The sequence below is a fragment of the Plectropomus leopardus genome, chromosome 21 (genome assembly GCF_026936395.1).
Source record: "Plectropomus leopardus strain MGB_pleo_1.0 chromosome 21, ASM2693639v1, whole genome shotgun sequence".
NCBI lineage: Eukaryota > Metazoa > Chordata > Actinopteri > Perciformes > Serranidae > Plectropomus > Plectropomus leopardus.
Genome location: NC_142196.1, coordinates 2,758,228 through 2,785,622, shown reverse-complemented (window position 1 = coordinate 2,785,622; position 27,395 = coordinate 2,758,228). Strand labels below are relative to the sequence as shown.

Sequence of the window (27,395 nt, the reverse complement as noted above, 5' to 3'; positions counted from 1 at the left end):
TGATTTCAGCTCAGCATTCAACACAATCTCTCCCACAAAGCTGATTGGAAAACTTAACACTCTGGGCTTCAGTGCAACACTCTGCAACTGAATACTGGACTTCCTCACATGCAGACCCCAGAGAGTTAGGATTGGCAGTCTCACCTCTACATTAGTGCTCAACACCGGAGGCCCCCAGGGCTGTGTGCTCAGCCCCCTCCTGTTCACACTGTACACCCATGACTGCACTCCCAGCCATCAGGAGAACTCTATTATGAAGTATGCGGACAACACCATCGTCATTTGCCGTATTACAAACAATGATCAGAGTTCATACCAAGAGGAAATCAACAATATTGGAGAGTGGTGTACAGAAAAGAACCTACAGCTCAAAGCTGGTAAAACCAAGGAGCTGATGATTTTAGAAAAAAGGAAGCAAAGACACACACCCCTGTCTACATCTGTGGAGCTGAGGTAGAGCAGGTGAACAGCTATAAGTTCCTTGGAATCACTATCACTGAGAACCTATCTTGGTCATCGCACATCACCACCCAGGTTAAAAAAAGCACAGAAAAGGCTCTACTTCCTACGGAAACTTAGGAAGGCTAAATTCCAGAGCAAGATCCTGCTTAACTTCTACAGAGGAGCAATAGAAAGCATACTGACTGGAAACATCACAAACTGGCATGGCTCGTGCACAGCCCAGGCTCTACAGCGGGTGATTAAAACTGCCCAGAACATCACGGGTTCATTTCTTCTTAAACCACATTTGAGAAATATTACAATAAAGTTACCTCGTACCTTGTACCTTGTCAACAACTGCAAATGGTGGGATGAAACAGCACAGCCCTTATGTTTACACATCAGCACATGGCAACCGAAACATACCGTCATGATGGTTAGGATTGGGCAAAAAAGGCAAGTGGTAAGGTGTAGAAAAAAAAAAGTCAGTTGGTTGGTTGGTTGTTGAGCCCATCCACCTTCCCACTGGCCCGCCTTATAAGCACACTTGCGCACTTCATCACTTTATTACTGGCAGCATTATTACCTGATGCCGTCCTTCAGTGTTTCATGTGCAAGAGAGTGGTTCCTTCTGGCTGCGTTCAAGTGACATCACCTGTGCCCGTTGCAAGTAGAGACATCCAGTGCTGTCCAGCCGTCTGCCAGGGTATTATAACAATGCCACCAGTTCTCTGCCTCCAAGCACATTCTCATCTGATGCCATCTAGCTGCGATCCGGCTGAATACAGAAGGTGGCTTTTGGAGTCACGCTCATTCGCCAAAAACACTGACAAAGTGGACATTTTTGACGAGTTTTGAGTGAGAATGGGTTGCTCCAACTGATGATTCAAATCTCTGATAGTAACATTGGCAGCCAGTGTCAAGTGCAAAGTAGTTTTTATGAGCAGTTCAAGAAAACTGCAAGCAGCAATATTACAGGTCAAGTAATCACTTCATACAGATATATTTTGAACAGGCACTCTACTAGTCTATCAAATTTGGAATTACTGCATAGTTTGTCAATGTTAAATGAACTGAGTGCTGTGACATATTTTAACTTTAACAGAGGGAGATATAGTCCTCCACAGAGTGAGAAATGCCTACAACAGTTTTGTTCATCCTCCCACTTCTCTCCACAACACTTCCCTTCTCTTCATTCCCCAAGCCACATTTCCTACTTTTTCCCCTCTCTCCATCCTGCTTGTCCTGTCTCTGTGATGGCGAGGGATGTGTTGGCAACAGATGGCGTCTAGGAGGCACAAGCAGCTCCTGATGAGACAGATGGAGATGCTGGTCCCATTAACGCTCACAGAAGGGCAGGCCGCCGCCTTGCCCAGTCACCTGCACGGAGAATGGTCACACAGGTGGATAGAGGAGAGAGAAAGACAGGAATCACAGATGATGGAGGAAGAGTCATACAATGAAGCTGTAATGACCCAACAGGGAAGCTAATTCGCAGCAGCAGCAATATGTAATACAAAAATGACAAATGAGTGATGAGACTGCTAATAAGGGGTGGAGAGGGAACATTAAAGGTGCATTGAGTCATCAACTGTTATTGTCCTCTATTACAAAGCAAAATAAATGAGAACATGGAGGCCTCTGACATCATTGTTACTGTAACGGGTGGTACTAGAACCCAACGGCAGCACAGAGGAAACCAGGAGCAGTTGGTAATGGCGATTACTGTAATTACTCAGCAGGTACAGGGTAGAGCAAGTTAACAGCAAACAATACAGTCCAACACGGCAGCAAAGTCTCTCTGCAAAGTCACTGGCAGCTGGCTGGTTTGGCAGGCTGAACCAAGCCGAGGGGCAGGCAAGTGAGCAGCGCCATTAGCCCAACAACAGACCCGGTTTTGTTCAATAACAGGGAATGGTACCGTGGAGAAGGAGGCAGGGCACGTAGTTGTTGAGGCAGAAAATCCAGATCCAAGTGACAACACGGTCCAAGCTGACAAATCAGTAGGAGGCTGGCAGAGGGTAGGTCGAGGGCCAGGTGGAGGGTAAAGAAGCCAGCAGGAAAGTACTTACAGGACGCACACACAAAAGCGAATCAGACAACAAAGTAAACCAAGTCTCTGGACCGCAGGAGACCACAGGTAAGCAGAGTCTGGAATAAAGTGCTAAAGAGTCTTGCATGAGTGGCGGAGAACAGTCTGGCAATAAGCGACTGTAAGGCAGAGGTATAAATGTTGGCTGAGAATAATGAGTAACAGGTGAACTGAGTTGCCTTAATGAGATGGGCATTGCTAGTGATGAGGAGCAGGAAAACAACATGTTGTCTCCATTGTGATTTATGATGGATGTCATCATCTTTGTGTTAGTTTATAGTTTACACCAGAGGTGCCCAACCTTTTTTCACCCAAGATCTACTTTTCAAGTAGCCAACCTCCCGAGATCTACCAGTCCAGTGTCAACATCGCAAACTCACACACATCGTTTCCAGCCTGCAGTAACTAATCTCACAACACTTTCTTGTTGTCACACAACCACTAGACATCACATCACAAACTCTCAAACACACACACACAGACAAATTCCCCTCACACAGTTGCCAGTTTGCATAGTGCGCTGTAGCACAAACCCGCTCTCTCTGCTCCTCTCTCTCTCTCACACACACACACACACACACACACACGCCAATCTGCATGATGAGCAATAGCCATAACTGACCTTAATATCAACCAAACAGAAAAATAAACCAGGTACAAAACAGGTATATCTCTGCGTTTGAAAAAAGGAAATCACTTCCTACCTTAATGGGAGACCTGGCACTGGGAAGAGGAGGCTAGCTTCTCGTAGTCAGGAGTGTAGGAGCTGGTTGCAAGGCGTAGGCAGGCTGCAAGGTGGTCATCAGTCATTGTTGATCTGTACTTGGACTTGATGATTTTCATGTGCGAGAAAGCAGACTAACACAAATAAGTTGATCCAAAAAGAGCTGTCAGTTTCAAGGCACATCTTCTGAGATTGGGATACTTCTCCACCACCAGTAGTATCCAGAACACTACATGCTCAGTAAAATGCCTCTCAAACTCTGACGAGATGCTCTGAACATGCTCCTCATAACGTGCACTGTCAAGCTGTGTCACACCTTTACCTTGACGTTGTAGTCCTGCTTGCATGTGAGGGAAGTTGCAAAGGTTACCACACCGCAGCCTGCTTGACATCAGCTGTAGCTTGCTTTTAAACGTGTTCACTGAACTCATCATGTTGATTACATCTTTACTCTTACCCTGCAGCTCTAAATTCAATTCATTGAGCTCGCCAGTGAGATCAGTGAGGAAAGATAAATCTAAAAGCCACTGGTGGTCCTCTAGCTTTGTATGGTAATCCACATGTTTTGAAAGCTTCAGGAAGTCCTTGATTTCAGGCAACAGCTCTGTAACAGGCCAAAAATTTACCTCTGCTTAACCACCTAACATCCGTGTGAAGCAGCAGGTCTGTGTGCTCAGCATCATTCTCCTCCAAGTGAGCACGGAAAAGCCTTCTCTGCAGACTCCTGGCCCGAACTGAACACACAATCTTCATCGCAATATCCATCACTTCTTTCATATTTAAAATCTTTCCACACAACGCTTGCTGGTGAATTATACAATAATAATTCAGGATATCCGGGAAAAATTCACTTTCTTTGCACAGTGCAATGAACCCACTGGTGCGACCGGTCATAGCAGGCGCCCCATCAGTTGTGATGGAGATCAGCTTGAAGAGCGGCAGTTTTGTCTCGGTAACAAATCCCATGAAAGCATTAAAAATATCCTCACCTCTGGTGTGTCCTTTTAATGGCAAAATGGTGAGTAGCTCTTCCTTGGCGCTCATGTCTTCAAAAACCATCCTGATGAAAACACACAATTGTGCCACATCCACCAAATCAGTCGACTCGTCAAATTGGAGGGAAAAGCACTCACACGCGTCAATATCCTTCCTCAGTTGCTCCTCCACATCCACAGCCATTCCGTCACATTGCCGTGTAGTAGTATTGCGGGAGAATTGCACTTCTTTAATGGCCTTCACGATCTCTGTTTTATTTTTAAAGTCGTCAAAAAGGCTATCCGCTGCCTCGAGAAAGGCTTCCTTCACAATATTGAATGGCTTCTTGTGTTTAGCAAGGACGTGACTGACACGAAAGGAAGCAATAGTTGTGGCCTTACTCTGGGTCTTTGGTTTGGTGAAGATTGACTGCCGTGCTGCAAGCTGTGCTTTCAAATCCCGCACTTTTGTGGAGCGTAAAAGCGTCTTTGCAAGGAAATCCCTCTCGTAGCTCCCGTGTATCTCCCGTGTATCGTTTTAAAATGCCGCTCCAGATCTTCCTCCCATTCAGGGTGAAAATGGTAGGTCTTGGCTCGTTTCCCCTCAGCCATGTTAACATTTAGGAGTGCGTAACCGCTCTGATCGCTAGCTACTAGCTACTGTTGACAGCTGTCAACTTCCTGTTACGCGTGTCACGCGCAACCGTAGGTTAAAGGTGACTTACTTTTTTTTAATCTTTTTTTTAAAAAAATATTTAAAAAAAGAGAAAAAACGTGTTTAAGAGACTGATGCATAGGGAATGACTCATGATAGGCTGCAGTGTACATTTAATACAAAATATAACACACACACACACACACACACACACACACACACACACACCCCAAAAAACTTTCTTTTTTTTTTCATTTTTTCCTACACCCCTCGCGGTCGACTTGGGATCAGTCGACTGGTTGGGCACTCCTGGTTTATACCATTAGTGAGTTGACTGTCTCAATTGGTTTTGCTTTAACATTGTGCCTTTATTATACGATGTAAAAAGATTTACATCCCTCTAATCGGCTCCGTGTCCCCCTCAGTATGTAAGCTGCCACAGTGGTATAATTTCTGCAAATACAGTAGTTAAGTTCAAATCATTACATTTTCTCAACTCATCACATGTTGCCACTTTGCAGGGGACTACCAAGTCCAAATATTATGTTCTAGGTATCCTTCTGCGTCTGCTGTTGATGTTCTGGGAAGCCGCAACCATGATGTCATCACAAGCACATGGTGGAACAATGCTGCACGTGATTATGTTTAGGCAATAAAAGCACATGGTAACCAACACCAGGACGTCAACAAATTAACATGGTGGCATGGATGGTTAGGATAAGGACCAATAAGGACCCTCATGCTCCTACGTCAGTGGTTGGCAATGTCCTGCCCACGGCACAACATTGGCCCTCCAACAATAATATTGGCAAGCCAGATTATTTTGATAGTCAAATTTTTTCTTTCTTTCTTTATTTTTTTTACAATATCGGACTGCCTGTCACACAGAATCTACCCCCTTCTGAAGAATGCTGATTATACTTATACTTATATCCATGTTGAGAGTGAGAGTGAATGACAGAGACAGACATGGCAGGCTGCACTGTAATAGACAGCATCTGATGCTGAAATAGCAACATGTAATGTGCGGTATGAAAAAATTATCAGCAGTTCAGTAAATCATTCAAGTGTTATTTTACTTATGTGACTGTGGACCACAGTGCCACATGTGTGAACAGGAACAAAGGTCATTTAGTTTAATTTTATGAAAAACAGGGACACTAAATCAGTGCAAAAAAGCAGAATCTGACATAAATGACACAGTGATGCAATTATCTGACGAATAGCCCATTACTATAAAAACACAGACTACATAGATAACCATGAGTTATGCACTAGCTAGGGAAAAGGTATTGGCCTGATTGAGACATTGATAATAACTCCGTGCTCAGCATTCGGCAGCATGTCTATGTGGCAAGTAGCGGACCTCGCAGAAAGGGGCAACTGTTTCACGGAGGCAATGATACCATCCATTGACTTGCCGTCTGATATTATAATCTTTGCTTGTAGTGACAGCTGCACTGCAGTTAAGACACACCGGGTTTGCATTCATGAAACCAAGTAGAATGAATGCATATTTGTCTTTCCATTCTTTGATGAATGCCCTATTTTCACTGTCAGCTTTCCTCTTAAGACTTTTTGATAGTGACATTTTCTCTGGCTATAGCAGGTTAAATGTTTAGTTAACCACTCTGCACAAATAATGTAATGTAATACGGTACAGAGGAGTGGGGTCACTGATAAAAAGAAATAATTTGGAAAGTAAAACTATATCAAATAATTATTAGATTATGTTAGGCTCAAGTTAGGCTACATGGTCAGTCCAAGTTCTGTGTGTAAAAAAAAAGAAAAAAGAAAAGGAGCAGTCATTTTCAAAATTAAAATGATAGGCTACATGCTTATTAATCACAAAATGAAAAGGGGAAATAAATCCAAGCTCATTAACAGCATTTCATGACTCAATTCTAAATATGAAATTCATGATTTAACTTCATAATGGGCCCATCCATGTCCTCTGTTATTTCTTGAGTTATCTTTAACAGCAGCATTAAAATCTGACACTGTCCAGCAACATAATATCATATAGCCACAACAGGTTCCAACTGGCCGCATTATCAACCAATGCCACCCGTGCAGGTATCATACAGCTGTATAAGTTGGCTTTTGGCGTCAGTATCTTATGCCGAAATCACTGACAAAGTGGCGGTATTGATGACTTATGAATAAGAATGGGATGGTAAAATATATGCATATATCTCTTTTCTTATACCTGAACGCAGAACAGAAAAAGTTCTAATGAAGTACAACTCAAAGTAATTATGACTTCAATTAATTTTTGTTGGCATGTGGAAGATTGACAGTTATTTAATTGGTGAGAAAATGTTTGCTTATAATAAATGAAATGTTCCTTTGGGTCTTTGGCAGAATACTTTATAAAAAGAAAAGTTTATGTCTAGACATACTTCTGTCACTTTGGCTCAGTCCTAAATGAGCTGAACTGACAGTCGCTGACTTCTGTGTTGCCCACTTGGGTTTTAGAGACCTTGAAAATTAAAGGTTTTATGGTCCTATAGTCAGTGCTGCTGATGCTGGTTGTGTCACAACTGCAGATGATTTTCCTCAGGTGAATATTTTACTTTTCTTGTCAAAACAAACATAAAATTTGATCTTACATCTGTCCCGGTCAATCATCCGTGGTGGAAAATAACTAACTATATCAGCCCAGTCAACAAAAGAAAATATTCTTGCAATATGACAAATCTGAACAGTCCGTATGTATCATCAAGGTTTCTACAGTGACGTAGGTATAAGCTGACTTTGTCATCAGGAGGTGAAAGGGATTATGGTTGGTGTGTTACCTCAGTGAGATGCCCGCCAAACTGCAGACCACTGTTAAAAACCAACTAACAACAAAACCATTTGTGATTTAGTGATTCATCACCAGGTTTTTAGCAGTGGTGGGATACAAAGTGCTTTTACCTAAGTTAAAGTATTAATACCACACTATGAATGAATGAATACTCACAAGTATTAAAGTGAAAGTATGTAGTCAAATCAGGAAAAAAACCCATCCATGTGGGCAACTGGCATAGAGCCATTATAGAACCTGTGTAAAATCCCATATAGGGTCTACTTTTGGCTAACTTATTGGCCACATGGGCCCCACACAGAGTGTATCGTACCGGATACACTGAAAAGATGGTTCAGGTTTCTATCAGTGTACAGTTAAACAGTAAACAGTGAATGACAAACTTCAATGTAGCAAGCTCCATGATAAAAACCAGCAAAAAAAAGCATCTGTTCTATCTGCTCTGTTTGATGCTGCCAGCACTGTCCCAGGAGCTCTTCCACCAAAGACGAAGACAGGTGTATGAATTTTCTCCTGGAACAAACACAACAAAGTAATGTTTTGATGACTCCTGAATCTGATGGAACACAACACATTGCATATGCTTCTCTGTGTTATATAATCTATGAGGGGAGATCGATATGTTACATTGGGCCACATGCAGCTGCATTCTCTTAAATTTCTCTTCTAGTTTCTGGCAAAAGAAAAATAAAAGCTCAACTCCAGATGCACCAAACGCTCTTAAACCATACAAAACTGCTCTGACCAGATGTACCCAATGATGAATCCCACTGATCATAAGTCACTTATTAATACCTATAACTTCCTTTAAACATTATATGAGGGCAGGTTTTGTGCTGTGTGCAAAGACTCAGGCACATGAAAAAGAGACATGACACCAACAAAGGCTGAGAGAAGAACTTCAGAAGGAGTGAAACTGATGTAGGCCTTCTGCGAAATAAACTTCAACAAAATAGATGTGTATTTAAGTAAATGTACGCATGCAAAAATGTATGAATTTAATATATCAAAACAATCAAAGGAAAAGCAGCAAGTCCTTATAGATACCATACATATAAGAAGCTGGAACCATGTTTTTGCATGAAAAATGATTAACACTATTTTATATATATATATATATGCACTAATTTCATGTGGTTTGTGCATAAAAATGTATTTATAAAGTAGTGATCTTATAATAGCAGTGGAGTAAAAAGTACAATATTTTCTCTGAAGTGTAGTGGAGTAGAAGTAAAAAGTGGCATGAGATTAAAATACTCATGTAAAATAAAACTTCCTCAGATTTGTACTTAAGTGCAGTGCTTGAGTAAATGTACTTAGTTACATTCCAGCTCTGGTCAGCAAAGAGACGTACCGTAACTGAAATTATACAAGAATCATATATATTTCTTTAGCCCTAAAAAGTAATAATCCTGTCATTATATTTACTCTAAAATATTATCTAAATTTGATCAAATGGAATTCATGCATTTTTTAAAAAACTAAAATCTAGCTTTTTCTGGGCAACAATTTGTAGTCTGTGAAAATGAGATGTTTTACTCTTAAATATCTAAAAGTGCTTTCAACCACTCGTAATATTTCCTCTTACCCAAAAGAAAACGAAAAATACAAAAATATTGTTGAATCCCAAAATCTCCCTAAACCTCCCTAAATTGGTTCTCTTTGCGATAAAAAAGCTTTTGAAACTGCTGATCCCTACTGCAGAAAACTGCATTCAAATGAACACCTCAGCATGGCAAGGTAAAATGTAAAATTAAATATAAAATTCCAAACACTAATAACCTTAAAACAGCAAAGCTGTCATGCAGGACTTATTCCACTGCACCTAGAGTTTAGGATCACAATCCTAATTCCCAAACAGAGGGGAAAAAAGATGGTTTTGTTTTGTTACATGGCTCTGCTGATCTGTGTTTTTTGTTTCTGACATGACAAACAGACAGACGTGACGCAGGCAGTCCATGTCTGCCTTCGTGCTCTCAGATAAAGTGCAGCTGAGTGAAAGCCAAGGCCACTGCAGAGCTGTACATGAGCAGCTCTGTCCTCCAGCCACACACAGACTTTGACTGACCACTATTTCCTAAAAACTACCATTGTATTTACAGAGAATTGATTTTTTAAATCTTGTTCTGTAAGAAGTTGTATAACTATCAGCTCAGTGTCCTTCATGTCAGTGAGTCTGGCGCTCCAAAATCAAATGTCTGCAGTAGGGATGTAACGATTCACTCACCTCACGATTTTTAACATTTTAATACAAAATGAGATAACATAAAAATTATTTAAAAAAAGAATATACACAAAATACTGCATTTTCTCTTCTTTTCTATATAAAATTAAAGAATCCCGTTTTTTTTTCTGAGATAGGGTATGAAACACAAACTATGCAATGAATACATTTCTGGACATTCACCATGTCCCCTGCTGTTAAAAAACTAGTGACAGAGATGGCTGCTGTGGAAAAAATAGCTTTTTCCTGAGGGGAAAGCAAAGAGGGTGAGATTGAAGAACTAAGTTGGACATTTCTGACTTGTGGGTGATAAGTTGGGCACTCTCTTTGGCTCTTGTACTTGTTTGGGTGAGCGGGCTGGCAGCTTGTCACTGTGGTTTGACCCTGTAGTTTGTTTCTTTTTGGCTGTGTGGTTGTCATTAAGGAGTAATGTGCGTAGGCGGGGCTGAACGGAGCTTCTCACTATGATGCTGGCTTTGTGTAGTTCAACACCTTCTTGCAATATTTACTGACTGTTTCTGTCTTTTCTGCTATAATATCGCCTTTATTACTTTCTGACTAAAGGAAGCACAATTCCGATTTGAAACTGGAGGGTGCATCTTCTTTTTCAATATCACCTGTTGCAGAGCCCTTGCTTCAGCTTATTTATGTTGGTGAGCTGTCTCTGGTCTCTTACATGACGTATGATGCTGAACTGAAATCACTGGCAACAACATAAGTTACAGCATAAAATAAACTGAGGATGTGTATATTAATCATAAAAAAATGGGACCACTCAGTGCTGTTCTCGCCATTAAAGGACACATTTTTACCACTTTTTGTTTGCACTGCACCTACAGAAACTCTCTGGACACACACAGGAATGCAGACTATAGATCTACTTTAACAGCCCAAATTAGAAAAAGAAAATCCAACTCAGTCATGCCACACTACTTCACACCTATAAAACTGGTAGGATACTGTTCAGCTGAGTCTGTAGCAGCACCCCTAGTGGCTCACCCCCCAAACTTATCCTGGTGGATATTTTCCGTAGTGCTATTCACCCTTAAGAGACCGCACATTTTATACACTATTCATTTCTTAATTTTTTCATAATTTTGGCTGTGTACGCATATGGCATACTTTTTAGTAAGATTGTGTATTTTGTTTAATCTTGGAATTTCCAGCTCAGCTCCTACAATGAGTCTAAAGCACACTGTGGAAACTAAGTTGTTACATTCAGACTGTGAAGTGCAAAAAAATGTGCAATTGGAACTCATTCAAACTGCAATTTTTTAACCCAAAGCCATCAAAGTATTATTTCTGCGTGTCATTCTGGGCTTTTGACTTGGAATTTCTCATTTTTACTATTTTCCACCTGATGATTTTACCATATTTGGCATGTGGAGAAAATACATGCTATTTCCACTGGTTGCACTGTCACAATCAATGTTGCTGCAAATCACTGACATACCTCAGGCTGTGATCATCGAAAAAACCTACCTTGGATTCAATATATTGAAATTTTTGTGTGTGTGTGTTTCATCTAATAACACAGAAGCATCATGACAAAAAACTGGTATTTAAAGGGTTAAAATTAAAAAAGTAAATCAGTGAATATTTGATACTTGAATGAACTCAATGAAAGTAAAACATAATATTAATCTACAATATTTTTTTAAGCTCAATTTTAAAAAGAGCGTTTTGTGTGCAGAGTCCAAGTGTGTGTAACACTACAGTGGGTGCTAAGGGTTAAATAAAGTCACAATTTACCTCTCTCTCTTCTCTCTAATGAACAAGCAAAACTACTGAAATTCCCCTCAGCTGTTGTTAGTGTTGAGTAACCTTTTTCAGTGCTATTAACAGTATTTCTTTATCTTATACTGCCACTCTGTTCATATTTATCCTTTCTTATTATGTTTTTCATCAAAATCTCATGCCAATAAAGCTTTATTTACTTAAGCCTGTTTATCCAGAAGAGACTAATAACGTCAGTATAAATAGATGCTCAATTAAGTTTTTATATCTGCGAGGTTCAACATTTGGAAATCCAATCACTGGCAATTATTCATGAACGCTCACTTTTTCTTTTGCACATTAAATGTCAAATAAAGTCTCTAATGACTATTATTTTCAGTGGAGCTTTGCGCCGTCACCAGAACACTGTGACATCTTATTAGTGAGATTCACCCTCTGTCTGCTGAACACTGTGTACTCTCTAACTTGAATTTCAGCTTTGTGATGATAATGCCTAGAACTGGAGAGCTTAGAGGTTTGAGTCCAGAATACATAACTAAACTGTGTATCAGTAGCACTCCTCAGTGCAGTGACTCACCTCCTAAACGGAACATTTGATTAAAGTAAACTGAATTATACAAACGAGTCCTCTTGACGGCCAAACTCCAAGCGTTTGTGAGAGCTTTGCAGAATTTATGAAACTTCAACAAACATCCCAGAGGAAAGACGCTGCATTAATAAAACATTTGCTTAGGGTTCTCTAGATTGGCGCACAACTTAAATCCTCCTTCATATCATCAATGAAAACATTTAAAAATCATTTGGAGCAAAGGAGAAATTCCCCTGGATACTGGCCTCAATAGCACAAGTGTTTGGTTAGCCATAGGTCAATGGTAAGTTCATCAAAAAATGATGAACTTCAAACCAAACTTAAAATACTCTGAAAGACTCTGGCTGTGGAGGAGGATTCCTGCTCTGTTGAAAAACTATTTTCATTTCAAAAGTGAGATGTTAAGATTGATATCAATCTAATGTCAGGAGGCACGTTTCCATTAACCCTCAAATTATGCAAATTAAAATTGTGAATATAAAGTTCGTCTAATGGAAACAAGTCCATTTCGAAAAAAGTCCCATTGATCCCAAAAAAATGTTTTTACGCTCATGTGAGGTGCTATTCAGGCAATTAGAAAAATCCTTATTTTGCAAAACTGCAATGGACACACTTTTTTTTGGCTTTTCTAGGTCACATGATGCTATGGCTATGTGCTTGTCAGTAGGAACTGGCCCCCTCAGGCATGATGCAGCAGGAGCTGCAAGAGCTGTTATTGCATCATATAACTCTTCAAAAGTTGAGTGGATCATCCGCAAGTCTTGAATCCACAATTCCTCTGTGAAATCGTGGACTATCACCTCCCAGAAATCCCTCATACGTGGACGCTCCCACGTTTCAGAGGCTCGCCTTTCCATTATGGCTCTATAACACGCCTACATGGCCTTGGATTGTAAATAATGACGGCTAGTGTGGTGGCTGCAAAGCTGCTAATGTTTTGAACATCCATCACCATGCTTCTTGGAATGTTATCACCAGAGAAGAAGTTGCAGAAGATCAACAGATATTTGGCATTTTGATAATAATCTGTATCTGTGTTTTATTTTAATAATCTCCGATAAAAATAATTACATAAAAAGTGCAAAGAAAGTGTCAGCACGGGAGCTTTTTTTATTCATTCATTTTTTTCATTGAAATTGTCACTTGACTTTATTAAAAAAAAAGTTGCTGGGAATGCTGTATTTGTTGTTGAAAGTTTCAGTTATAAATAAACATTTGCTAAAGACATTGAGAGAAAAGTCTCGTGTTGAAGTTAGTTAAATTTCAAATTTCGAAATATTGACAGAAAGACTTTCATTTTTGTCGTAAATGCATATTGCATATTAAGTATCAGTTATTGCTCTCATGAATTACTAATAATCGGTATCAGTAGCAGCCCTGATAAACCAATGTTGCTCTAAAGATGAGCGCCCATCCAGCACAGAAAGCTATTTCAGAGTCAACAACACATTATCTGTGATCTGGACACAACAATCAACCACCTCTCCTTGAGATTGGACATTATACTACGTGCACCATCTGACAAGTCTGACACACTTCGCCCACTGACTGTTCAGTGTGCAGGTGATGATGAGCTGGGAATTACATTTCCTGCACAGCTGCTGTCACTCAGGGCCTGTTTTAAAATGGAGATTGCTCAGCAGTCCTCAGTCTCCCAACTTGCCAAGATGCTGATTGTTGATCATCACTTCTTAACATCTGCCCCTCTGGTGAGGCGTGCACTGTCCTGCTGTTATTTTGGACATTTCTTGTGACAGAGGCAACAGCTGAGCACTCCTTCTCCAAGTTGAATCTGATCAAGACTTACCTGAGGAGCAGCATGAGGCAGGAGAGTCTGAGCGAGCTGGCTATCCTGTCCACTGAACCTTGTTCATGAAGGGCAAGCATCAATGGCATGCACCGGGCTCTTTCTTGGCTAAAAGTTGAGGACAGAATATAAAGTCATCTCCTTCTCTCGTTTCAAAACATATGCACTAGGACAAAGTTTCGACTCAAAGATCTCATATATCAATAACAGACACAGTCATATCACTCAACAGGTCACGAATGACGTGCTGTACTTCCTGCACCTAGAACATGTGCTATGCAGAAAACAGATTTGTACAGGGTTTCTAACACAGTGGGACAAGTTGCCATGTTCCTTGAAAAAAACTACAAGTAAAATTAGCTTTGACAAAGGACTTTAAAAATGAATATTTAAAGATAGGTCAGCACAATGAAGTTGGATTGTCTCATGGGACATGGCAGCTTGCACCATGGTACAGTCCTTCTTGGTTCTATTATTATTATTATTATTATTAGTAGTAGTAGTAGTAGTATTTTTACTTCTTGTTGCTATTGTTTTGTATATTTCATCCTGTTCTTCTTTCTCTCTGGTCTTAAGTGACATCCTTCCTGAGGGAAACAGTTTCATTTCAATGCTGTCTCATTTGTATTCACTCAATCTGAATCTGTTAGTTGCTTTTGTTGCTAATGTAGATTTCACTTATTGGATGAGGTGTTTTAAGGGGAGAGGCATCATAGGGTACTGGGTGGGTCAGGGGATTTAGGTTTTGGATGAGACACACAAATTATGATTCTATTACCTTCTGTCTCTGGTATGTGATCTTGTGTATATTTGTGCATTCTGTTTTATGGCAGGATCCCAGGAAGATTAGTTGTTGCCCTGGTAGCAACAAATGGGGATCCTTTCAAACAAATAAACAAAACAAATAACCGTGCCAGAGACAGGGAGTTTGACATTGAGTTCACTGTCGATGATTTTGCACAACACATGGTATGGCTACGTGATAATTTGTGGTTCAGCAGAAACAACTTTTCAGTGACAAGCTGCAATCACTTTTTGGCAAGTAAGAAATTGCATTTTATGCATTGCATTGGCGCTTTAAAGGTATTTACACTGGTATAATCTGTCAAATATATCACCATGAATGAAATCAAGTCATTCTGAGGCAGAAATAACCTTTTAGTGAAAAGATAGGAGCTGCAATCACATTCTGGCAAGTTTTTATGTGTTGTGTTTATGTATTGGCTCTTCAAAGGTATTTCAACAGGTTAAAGGAGGTAAAAAGGACTGGAGGAGTTATAATTGACTACTTTCTACTATGACTACTATGACTACTTTCAAGACTAGACTACTTTCCAAATGTAAACAAGATTTTAGACATATTAAACACATACAAACAAATAGAACAACAATACTGTCTATAATCGCGTAAAAAAAACGCAGTGTATGCAACATATTGGACTGCATGGGTTCTTGCTGTTACAACTGAAACAAACCCTCACAACACTGTCTTCACAAGATTAATATTAATATTCATATAGATTTATCAAACAGACTATTCTGTTCACTCAAAATCAGCAGGATGAGACGGATGGAAGCGGCTGTTAACAGTTTGTAGCACAAACTTTCTCTCGTAACTCTGTTTTTCTACCTTCAGCCAGGTTTCTACAATGGGGGAAAATGTGGAATTAGGTCTGAATTTTAGGACCGAACAAGCAGGCGAAAGGACATCTGTCTGTCTGTACCTCCATACTGTTTCAGCACTTCAGACAGCAGAGTGTCAATAATCAGCACAGACGCAGCCAAGACTTACAATAAAAATATCTTTCTACTTTTATGCTTATTAGTCCAAAACAGCCCATAAAAAATCCACAAAGCCCTCAGCCTCCTCCTCCCTGCTTGTTTCTTCACTCTCTGTGTCTCAGGCAGTTCTATGTCCTTTTGCAACCACTGCACCATAGTCTCCACACCGCTGACCTGCCAAAAAGACTTTGGCCTGCTTAGGGTCCGACTATCTGGCTAGTTTGAAGAAATTCAGTAAACATCAGCTCACGTGAGGGGCACAAACCTCCCAAACGCCACGTGCTGCCTGACCTGAGGTGCCCCCTTTCTCTTTCTCTTTCTCTCAAATTCCAATTTAAAATGTATCCTAAATGGACACACAAGAGATTTTTGTGCAACTTCAGAGAGAAATAAAGGCCAACAAGAGAGGTAATAATAAATATTACACAAAAATGTATCTACATATTGTCATAGTGACACAGGAGGCGACGGATCCAATTGGGTTGGGTTCCGATCCCAACGTGGGAGGTGCCTGAACATGTTCTGGCACGTTCCAGCACAAATGAAACCCTGACCATAACTAATGAGCCCATAGGTGTGTGCTCTTCCTAACTAAGGGCCCATTATAAAAGGCTGCACTGGGGCCCGTTGTTGCAGACCTCTGCCACTGTCGGAGAGTGAACATTCAGCTGCCAGGCTAAAGGCCTTTGTCCACAAAGTCAGTTTTTTTTTTTTTTATCTGAATTTGTTGCACATTGAAAAAAAAAAACACAGCCTCACGTCATGTCAATCACAGCTGCACACTGAGTCCAAGACTTTTGACTACCATTACATTTTTCAGGACAGGTTTGATTTTTCTGCATTTTTCACATCCCTCAAAAGCTTTTAGAGAGAAGAAAATGTGGCAGCGAGTCACATGGTGACAAAAGAGGAGCGGTTGGCTGAGAATTGCTCAGAGCACAGACAGCTCACTTTTAACAGGCCAAACAGTAACATTCAGGTGGAGGAAGATGAAGAAGATGAGGATGTGGAGAGCAAAAGTGTAGAGACAGAGAGGAGGGCAGCTCAGTCTCTTCACTGCAGATTTTCACAATAAAAAAAACAAAAAAAACCCCAATCAAACACATTGGACTCAGTGTGCAAGTTTTCTGTTCATAACTTTTTTTTCGGATGACAGATTTTAAAAAAGCATCCAAAAAAATGGACTCTGAGTGTGCAAAGGCCTTAAAAGTGAGGGATGTGCAACCTTTCTTTCTCAGAATCTGAAGGCCACATGTGTTTGTATGAGCTGTATGTTACTGTTTTGATCACCAGTGGAAACTGCCATAATATGGCGCACTGCCTCTTGATCAAAATGTCAATCAAATCAGGTTAATCTGTGATTTTTCCCCCCTTCCTCTTAATAACTTATTTTAATGGGTTTATTGTGTCCCTTTAACATGAATGTCAAATTATTACTTTAATTATTAATATAATTATTTTTTTTCTTTAATTTCTCGCACCATGTGGTGGAGGGTGGGCGTGAGTGGATAGAGAAAAGTGGGCATAATTGTGTAGTGATCTATCTATCTCTGTGAAATCAAATAAAACACCAGAGTGGGTGCTGCTGGCATACCTGTTGCCTGTTGCCTCGGGCCTGGAGCCTGGAGCTTGGAGCCTGGAGCCTGGAGCCTGGAGCCTCAGGCCTGGAGCCTCAGGCCTGGAGCCTCAGGCCTGGAGCCTGGAGCCTGGAGCGGGCGGCTGTCACTCGGTCAACTCGCTCTCCGTGATCTAGCGTTGCTTCAGCACGGCATTTGCGGTCCATTTGTTGACATTAAACACATACAAGTTGACGGGGAAATGAGGAAACTCCACCGTCCGTCTTTTCTTGCAGCACTCACAAACATCTCTCCTCCAGCGGGCCTCCACACCTGATCTGAACCGTCTCCTAATCACGTCCGCACGCCTCCTTTCAGACTGCAGAAAATGTCTCGCGGCCAAGGAAAGAAGTGAAGGAGAATTCATCCGACAGAGGTGTTTGGAGAATCCGCACATCCTCACCTTAATGGTTTTTATGCAACTTTTTCTTTCTGAAGTGATGTATTTATTTTCATTTAAAAACTTGATTTGTTGCCTTTTTGAAGCACTTCAGCAGATCTTAAAAGGTATACTATAAATTAAGATTATTATTGTTGTTGTTGTTGTTGATGATGTTGATGTTATTATCTTAATTACTTCTTTCCGTGCGTTTTTACCTTGTAGTGTCATGGACGTTATACAGACAAGGCAGCTTTATTTGTAGAGCACATTTCATACATCAGGGCGATTTAAAGTGCTTTACAGAGCAATAAAATACAAAACATAATAGATTTACAAGATAAGAGCAAAGAGATAAGATATTAAAGGTAAAAAATGACTAAATGACTAAAAAAAAAAAACTTTGACCACAGATAGGCTCCAACCCGGCCAGCCTGACAGCCATGCAGGACAGCCAAAAAAAGACAGCAACAGCAACAGAAATGGCAACAACAATGATAAGAGTTATTGACAAGACAGACCGTTTTAAATGTGAAATAAGGCAATGTTCACTACAGTTATCGCCACACGGCAGCACAGAGGATCTCTACAATCAGCAGTTTCAGGATTAGTCACTGACGTCTTGGAAATAAAATGTCAGCACTTCATCATTGCATCCTGTCAGACGTGTGTGAAATGTGAGTGAAGGAATTCTAGAGTTATGACCAAAAACATGTTATTAGACATTTGTGTCAAATTTGAAGAAATTCCCTGAAGGCCACTTTCAGAAATTGCGTTCTGAAGAATGAGACAAATGCAAGGTTACATTGACCATGACCTTCTACCTATGGCCACCAAAATCTAATTGGTTCATACGTGAGTCCAAGTGAACTTGCCAAATTTGAAAAAATATCCCTCAAAATTTCCTGTTTGTTTGGATGAACAACCCATAAAACATAATGCCTAATAAAACAAAACAACCCGACACAAACAGTTTCTTTCCCAGGCTGTCACTCTGATCAACTTTTAATGGCCAAAGAGTGTCAGAATAATCACTAATGTGGGAAAAATCACTGTGCAATGACCTCTCAGCTCGTATGATCCTTTGCACTGTTTTTAAATACCTCATGTAAACTCCCACATCGTTACAAATTTTTATCCTGTATCCAGTTTATCTCAGCATCTTTGCACTTCTTGTAACTGCACTATTACGCACATGGACTTGTATATATTAGCTAAAATTGTTTAATTAGGGCTTGTACATATGTAAATTTAAAACTATAATTTTCTGTTTTTATTTTTCTATATTTAATGTTTAATTCCTGTACATTGAGAGCAATGCTAACCAGAGTCAAATTCCTTGTTTGTGTAAGCATACTTGACCAATAAAGCTGATTTTAATTCTGATTCTGTGCAAAAGAGAGGCACCAGGTGCCGTGACCTGGATCTTCAGTTTTTATTTTTATTTTTTAAATTTTTTTATAATGCCTATTATGTTTGAGATTACACCCTCTGTATCATCCATGTTACCTGCTGGAACTCTGATAGGACTTGAAACAGTGTGTAGCAGAAACCACATTCACCCCTGATTGATTTATCATTGCTCAGAGAAAGTGCGTGCGTGCGTGTGTGTGTGTGTGTCTCGGTGGATCAAAGATGAACGTATACCTCGGTCCTGGAGCACACTTTGATTCTTTGATTTCACACCTTGTTTTTTGAAAAGTTTTGATCACTAACTTTTTGCAACAAATGCTACACCAGGACCGGTCTCAGTGTTCCTCGCCAGCTTTCAGCCCAGTCTGCAGATACATTACTGATATTGTTTGTTGATGCAGCGGAAGCCTCAACAATGAGTCTGATTAAAAAGTTAATCCCAGCTTTTGGGTTTTGAGTGGTGATGTTTGGATTTGTGAAGTTTGCGAAGAAACACACAGCAAAAACACTTTGTTGGTTGTGGTATTGTTTTTTTTTTTTATATTTCATGAATTATGCATCCTGTTCACTTCCAATTCTTTTTGTAAAAATTCACGGCACTTTTGAAAACAGAGCGATGATGAAAAGAAAAGAACACTTAGTGAGTCTTATAAACCGTAGACAATTTGGTAAAACAAATTGGACATTATATAACTGAAAAACACAGCGAGAGCAACAATGGTCCTGGTGTTATCATTTTAGAAACACTCTCAGCTGATTGGTCTGGCTCCTCCAGCCTGCCTGAGGGTTTCTACGCTCAGGACAGCTAACTGCTTTAGTTATACTCCACATCATTGCATTTACATCACAGGTCAGGAGAAATGAGCTTCCTGCTAAGAGTACTGCTCTCCTCAGCTTCCAGAGGAATGCCAATTTGGCTGTATAACAGGACAAAAAATCATAATGCATGAACAGTTTAACACTTTGTGATCAGATTTGTCATTGCGGAAATAGGAGCTGGAAAAATATGTAGCTTAGCTTGGCATAAAGACTGCTGTTAGGGGAAACACTTAGTCTGGATGTGTTTAAAGTTCACAAGTACACCCAACAATTTCTTCTAAAGCTGGCCTGTTTTCATGTTTTCAAATACTCTAAGGTTGTCCCCCCTTGGTGTGTGAGATCGACCCTATAGGCACCTTTTCGTTTTTATGAGACACACCAGGCTTTTTACTTACTCCAGTGTAAATCCATTTGCAGCAATACTTGACACTGAAAGCAAGTGTCGTAGTAGTGGGAGGGAGGGAGGTGAATCAAACAAAACAAGACTTCATCCAGCAGATCACCGTTTGTGTCCCATGTGAAACCAAATGTCAATGTTGTTTTAACTTTACCTTATTTCACTTATGCACTGTATAAAACCAAAAGCCAATGTTTTAAAAAAACAACACACAATTTACACACAGTCATTGTGCGCCAATATCACTCACGTGACAAATTTATGTCATATTATGTTAGTTAACATATTTTAACCCACAGCATGGTCTTTTTTCTAAACCTAACCTGAGAAAATGACCATGTTTACGCAAGTATTTTAAACTCAGGTATATCCGTTAAAAATACTCTTTCTATCCCACTGCCAGTAGAGCAGAGCTGTGTTAACGGGCACCCTGCGGAACAGGTTAGGAAACAGAAAGCAGCATGGAGGTCTGTGAAAACTTTATGGTGGTTGCTTCTTTTTCTATATCTCGAACTGACTCAGTCTGTTTTTTTTTTTTGTTTTTTTTAACTTAGTGCAGACTAATTTGGATCAACGTTTGAACATGTTCACCTGGTGTTGTATTTTCTTCAATGCTGATCAGAGCCTGAGGCAATAAATAACAGTGACTCAGAGTCATTTGATGTGGGTGTTTTTTTACAAAGCCATACATCAGCGTTTTTTTTTTTGGTGCAGTGGAAAAGCAAATATTTTAATTTATCTTAAACTTAACCATGACTGCTTCACAACATTAACCATGTAAATGTGTTTCAGCTGTACATCACATAGATATGCTAAAGGGTGCCATGTGCATCGCTATGAGACAAAGTGGTGTGACAAAGCCTCAGTATTTGGGGACCTGGGAAATAGAACAGGTTGCTAAGGCTCAATGATTGTCTGTTAAGCACCTCCCTGGAATCTTTGTCCAATCACAGTATGCAACACCCAGCATTTGATAGAATTGGGAGGGTTTGAACAATGTATTGTTAGAAAAAAAATAAATTTTAGCGTAAAAACTATTATGTGATACAGTGTTTTTTTTGTCTCAGGATTCACCAACAGTTGCGAGAGCTGACTTTTTACCTGGAACATGTAGCTTCAGCTTGTATTTTTAAGTCAGTACAGAGTACTTCATCATCAGATATGTAGCCATCTAATGCTATTCAGGATCATTTTGCTGGATTGTCATCTTCATATAAGTTAGTCTGAGAAATTAAAAAAAAAAAGTTTGGTAATCAACTGATGGAGCTAATGCTAACATTAGCACATGAAGAACTACTGTTTGTCTTAATCCAACAAGTATACTCCCTAAAACTTCCCATTGTCTTTTTTTTTTTGCATTTCTCTTTTTCGGTGAATGAAATGTTAGTTAGTCAGCTTTAGAAGTGTTTTCATGGCTACATTTAACTTTGGACAGGCTAACTCTTCCCCCTGCTTTCAGTGTTCAAGCTAAGCTAAGCTAAGCTAAGCTAACCAGACATCATGTCTGTACTTTTTCCCAAAATGCTTAACTATTCTTTAATCTGAGAAACTGTAGCAGGAAACAATTAGTCTTTATAACTTTTAAGTTTTGAATGTGTGAACTCTTTTTTTTCTAATGTGGCAATAAATCAAATTAAACACTGAAGACAAGTAACCAAGTTCCTGGTGGCTCCAGAGGACACAAACATAACAACCATATTTATATTAAAAATAATAATAATACAAATAATAATATTTGGAGGAGCCGTGGTGAGGGTTCTCCGCTACAGAGCTGCCTAGCACAGTAATACTGTTAGAGACGGGGACACATTGTGCTGTACAGGCAGAGAGACAAACACACAGAGACGGGACAACACACACACTGTAGTACATTCTGGAGTAAAAACACTTCATAATTGTCATCATGCAATAAAGAATAACAGCTACTTGCTTAAAAAAAAACATGGCACATAAGCGATCATTATCTCAATCCAGATACACATCAAATATAGAGACACTTCTTAACAAATATAAAGTTATTGCATTTTCATTATTACTTCATATAAGACACTATATGCAAGGCATACTGTGGAAATCTTCCCTACCCAAAATGGATTGTGGGTAGTGACTATGTGATTGTCCTTTTGTTATTACATGGCTTCTAGTTCATATGTACAGACAGGAAGCATCCCTTTAATGCCTTTCAGAGCTACTGGCCTCACACAAAGGGAGGGGTGGTCAGGGCTTTTCTGCTGGGGGACGTCCTGGTAACACTTTATTAACAGCGGCTCCTCAAACTTCACTTCAGCTGTTTCAACAAATGTGAAGGAATACAATGATTTGGCATGTTGTGGCCCACTAAAGAGACATTACCCAATTTGCTAATAATTTATTGGTCCAATAAATGATGTTGTTGGGGTTATCGCTGCTTAGTCTTGGAGACTAAGCAAGAACTACTCACATAGTCCATGTCTGTGAAAACATGGATGCTTCACACACTTCTTCAGTAAGCGGTTAATCCATTCATTCAACACAGTTTCAAGGAGGACACCAAAGATTAGTGTTCCCAATTTAGTGTCTGATCAAATGTCTCTCATTCTGTTACTGACTTATGATGTTGGGTAATGGCCAGAAAAGTGATTTTGCATACCGTTATGATTTACCAGTTGACCTTTGACTTCCTTGCTATAAAAGTCAGAATTTAATCATTATATCCAATTAGATATTTGTGTGAAATTTGAGTGTAGAATTCTCGATTTATGGCCAAAAACATGGTTTGTAAGGTCACCCTGACACTGACCTTTGACCAATGAACAACCCAAAAACATAATGCCTCCAGCCTCAGCTGACTCCAGTATGGTGGCATAAAAACTATATGAGGATGCTGGCGTTTATCAAACAATGAGGATCCAAAAAATTTCATGGTAAAATGGGTTATGGAAATTTCAGAATCCAATTCAAGGGACTAAAAGTCAGGATATCTCATGTTGACCATTAAAAGCTTTTGCAAGTCCTCTGACTTCATGAAAATGCAACAATGAACTGGCAAAGTATTCCTTCAATTACAAATCAACTGCTCAGCATTCTTGTCGACCATTTGCCAAAGCACACAATCAAATTTTAAATTGTTTCCTCCAGACAGCGATTGGTTTCAGTTCATTTCACAACGCTGTAATAACAACTTGTAGAACTGCAAAGTGTGAGATGGGTCATCCATCACAATGAACCCTCTCATTTCTGTCTTAGAGTTAAATTATCATGTCATGCCGCTGTAAGCATGGACTAAAACTCAATCTTTTTCATGCAAAAAATATTTTAATTTGACTACTGGATGTAAATTTTTGACAACAAGGCACTGTGCATTACTACTTTTGAAGCATCACTGAATGCACAGCCTCTCAAACCAAAGTTATGCCCTTGCTAACATGGCTGTGAAACAAGCTAAAAAGTAGGAAATCTATTATGTTACACTTTGGAAAACGCTTAGCAGAAGTACTCACAACTTGAGTTATCAGGCGACACTGGTACGGACATTAGCTGCTCTTTTATGATAGAATTAATTGTTACTCCTTTTTCTTTTTCTGTGACACATTATTGTCATTGTAAATATTACATCATGTTTTGATTTTTGTTTTTCATGCACTGGGAGTGTACTTATAATGTATGAATGATAGTTCATGAATAGAAAATCAGATAAAGTGTTACCAGGAGAAAAGCCTCATGTCGTCAGGTAAAACTGACATCTAACCAATAACACCCCTGACCACAGCTTCAGCTCTGATCTGCCTCACTGCGCTGCTGCGTGAAACAGAACACAAGCAGGCCTCCCTTAATATTTCAACATTTCTGATTGACTTTCTGTAACTTTGTTTGGTCAGTACTTGGAACCGACTTTGGAGGCTGGATTCGTTTCGTCTGAGCTGGCTCAGTCCATGAGCATGGCACTAATACTGCTGAGGTTAGAGGTTCAAAGACGAGGTCCATATACACCTCACATGTATATACAGTACACTGGGGTACAGACTGTGCATTCTCGTAACCGGAGGCTTGAAGAGTATCACTGGAATCAGACTCCATCTAATAGTTGGTTTACACTGAAGTCTGGACTGAGTGACACCAATCTGTGTGTGTGTGTGTGTAAAAGTGTGTGTGGCTGAGGGAATTTTGGGTAATTTGTTAGACAGATGTGCTGCCAGACGGGGATGTTTTGTCCTCGTCTGTCTCCGAAATTCAATCAGACACACACACATGCACAAACACACACACTCACACATAAACCCACACACAAAGCCTCAACGCAAGACAGAGTGAGTCATGAAATTTACATCCCACTTGACAGCTTCGAGAGGAGAGCTTGCTGCTGGGACTAATGGATAAACACTGCTGGTATGAAGTCAAATGCTTCTTAAAGGTCACACACACACACATGCACGCGCACGTACACACACACACACACACACACACACACACACACACACTTAAGCACACTTCACTGGAGGGAGACCCAGTGACTAACTCTTCCACTGAATAACACTGTTGATACAAAAGCTTTTCAAAATAATAGCTTTTCCACCGCCTTGATTGTTTGGCACGCAGGTGAGTCAATAGGAATGATTGTCGAAAAAGGCGTCACCACCGCTTCTTCCTTCGCCACTGAATACACTCACCTCATAACATCCCCATCATCCTGGGAAGAGGGGCAGAAGGTGGGGGGTACTTTGGAACACTCAAAAGTTAGTGAGAGAGGCTAGATAGGGATAATTAGACCTGGTGGAGGGCAGTAGGGGCTGCAGTGATGAGGAGGCCCAGGAGGAGGCACAGCCCTGGTGACAGAGGTGAAGGCAGAGCGCCCCCAGATGAGCGGATGGAGGAGGTCTTGATCTCGGACATGAGGAAGGCAGAAAGGGGGACGTGGGAGACAAGCGTAGGGCTGGCATAGTTGATGAGGGAATCGATCTTCTCGGCCTCCTTACTGCAGGCTTCGATCTGGAAAATACAAGAGAGCACGCTCAACACTCTGATTTCCCAACTCCTCCATCTGAGTCAGCATGGGAGCACTGCCAGCATCTCACTGTATCGATCTGTTTTTATTAGTTTTTAAATGCACTTTGCTTTTATGACAGACTGGATGTCAGCAAATCACTGTCATTCACCTGTTATCATGTGTATGAATTAGTCCAGTTACATGTTAGATGTAGTGTGTTTTACAGGATGTCCACACCGGACGAGGGTCAAATACCAATCCTGTGTTTGCACAGAATTGTTGCCAAAATCTGCTCCTGAAAAAGAAGAACCTGGGGATATGGGTTGTATTGTATATTTTTCATATAGTATACTTTTACACAGGAACTGTTCACAGTGCAGCTCCTTCAGCAGAGGAAATTACTGGTATTGTACATTTCCGCAAACCACAGATATGTTATATTTGCACATTTCATATGCATGATACATTGACTGCAAAAAATAATGCATATAGCTACTGTGTTGTCAGCCATTGGTTTGTGGACTTGTGTTTCAATGTGTTCTCATCCAAAGTCCTCACATTTTGCCACTTTGCTATGCAGCCAACGCTGGGACGTCAATATATGCATGCTAACAAATGGTTAGGAATTGGCAAAAGATGCACATGGTAAGGTGTTGAAAAAAATGTCACATTCAGGCCATGTTTAGACGAGAACTGTCCTACTCTAAACGTAAAAGACTTTCCTTCGCATTTCAATTAAAATAAAAAAAAAAGGCATCTGTATGGCTATGCAAAAAACAAGCCGAGAAGGCTTTAGTATGCACACCAGGCCAGTGGTTGGTGGTGTAACTTTGTATTTACACACTGTAGAACAACACCACGTACCAACATAAGGCACATGCATAAAGTGCAGCCGTGATGGCATCTTTCTCACAGGATCCGTGCATTGCCAGTTCACATGGCCACAGAAGGTGTTGCACATTTAAAAGATTACACTTTAGACCCTGTTGTTATGTGAATTACAGGCCAAACCGCAACAAAAGTTTCAGATTTCGTGCAAGAGCCTTTGTCATGTAAACGGCCTCTCAGACTCCTGCATGAAAGTCCAGGGATTTTTGGATCAATTTACTACCCCTCCTTCTTGCCCGCCCTAAAGGGATTTTTGTCCAGCTGTGTATATGCAGATGCGACAGGTTCTGTCCTGCTACATTCTCAACTGATTCCCCCCTCATCGTATCATTCTGCTGCGGCAAGTGCCATCCAGCGCCCTTTAAGAGAGAGTCGCGTCATCTCTATTTACTCCAATGGATCGTTATTTCACAGCAGAACTTGGAGGAACGTGGAGCAACAAAACAGTTCCTGGAAGTAGCATTAATTGCTTGTGGTGCAGTGGAGTTGCAGCAGAGGAGACCATTTGTGATTGGCTTTAACAGGGTAAGACGTCTAAAGAATTTTTTTTTATATTATCAGCATATCTTAGCTAAATTAACATGTGCATTAAAGCATGATATTGAATTATCTGCCGCTAAATTAATAGATTTCCAAAGTAATAACAGACATGCTAACAGAGCAAGCTAACATTAGTACACTATAGTGTATATATGTATCTAACATTAAGGAGTTAAAGGGGAGAAAAGGCTTGTGTGATTTATTTTACAGGTCAGTGTGAGTTACATGTCAGCTTTGTTAAAGATAACATGCTGCTTGATACCAGAGTGCTATTTTGTGATGTATTAGTATTGATATGGATTAAGAGTACACATTTGAGACATCTAAACAGAACATAAAAAAACACAACTGTAAACAGAAATGTAATTTAAGGGTGAATGTTTTTAGCTTTGTGATTCTGTTGACTCCGTTTGTCTTTATTATGTTTCAGCTCAGCTGATTTTCCATTGATGGCAAAGGGAGGGAAGCTGAAAGACCTGAATGAGATCACAGTCATTTATAAAAATGAAACAAACTAGGCTTAATGGGGAATTATTCTAAATACTG

The 27,395-nt window shown here is 40.1% G+C and overlaps 1 protein-coding gene across 1 annotated transcript in view; it reads right to left on the bottom strand.

Moving 5' to 3' along the window:
- Window positions 1-21,797: 21,797 nt before the first annotated feature.
- The window catches only part of reck (reversion-inducing-cysteine-rich protein with kazal motifs), an 89,319-nt gene continuing 83,721 nt past the window's right edge, over window positions 21,798-27,395 (bottom strand). Inside the window, exon 21 of the mRNA XM_042510269.2 lies at window positions 21,798-25,423. Within this exon, the coding sequence (XP_042366203.2) occupies window positions 25,199-25,423 (225 nt within the window). The 3' untranslated portion in view covers window positions 21,798-25,198. The remainder of the gene's footprint in view (window positions 25,424-27,395) is intronic.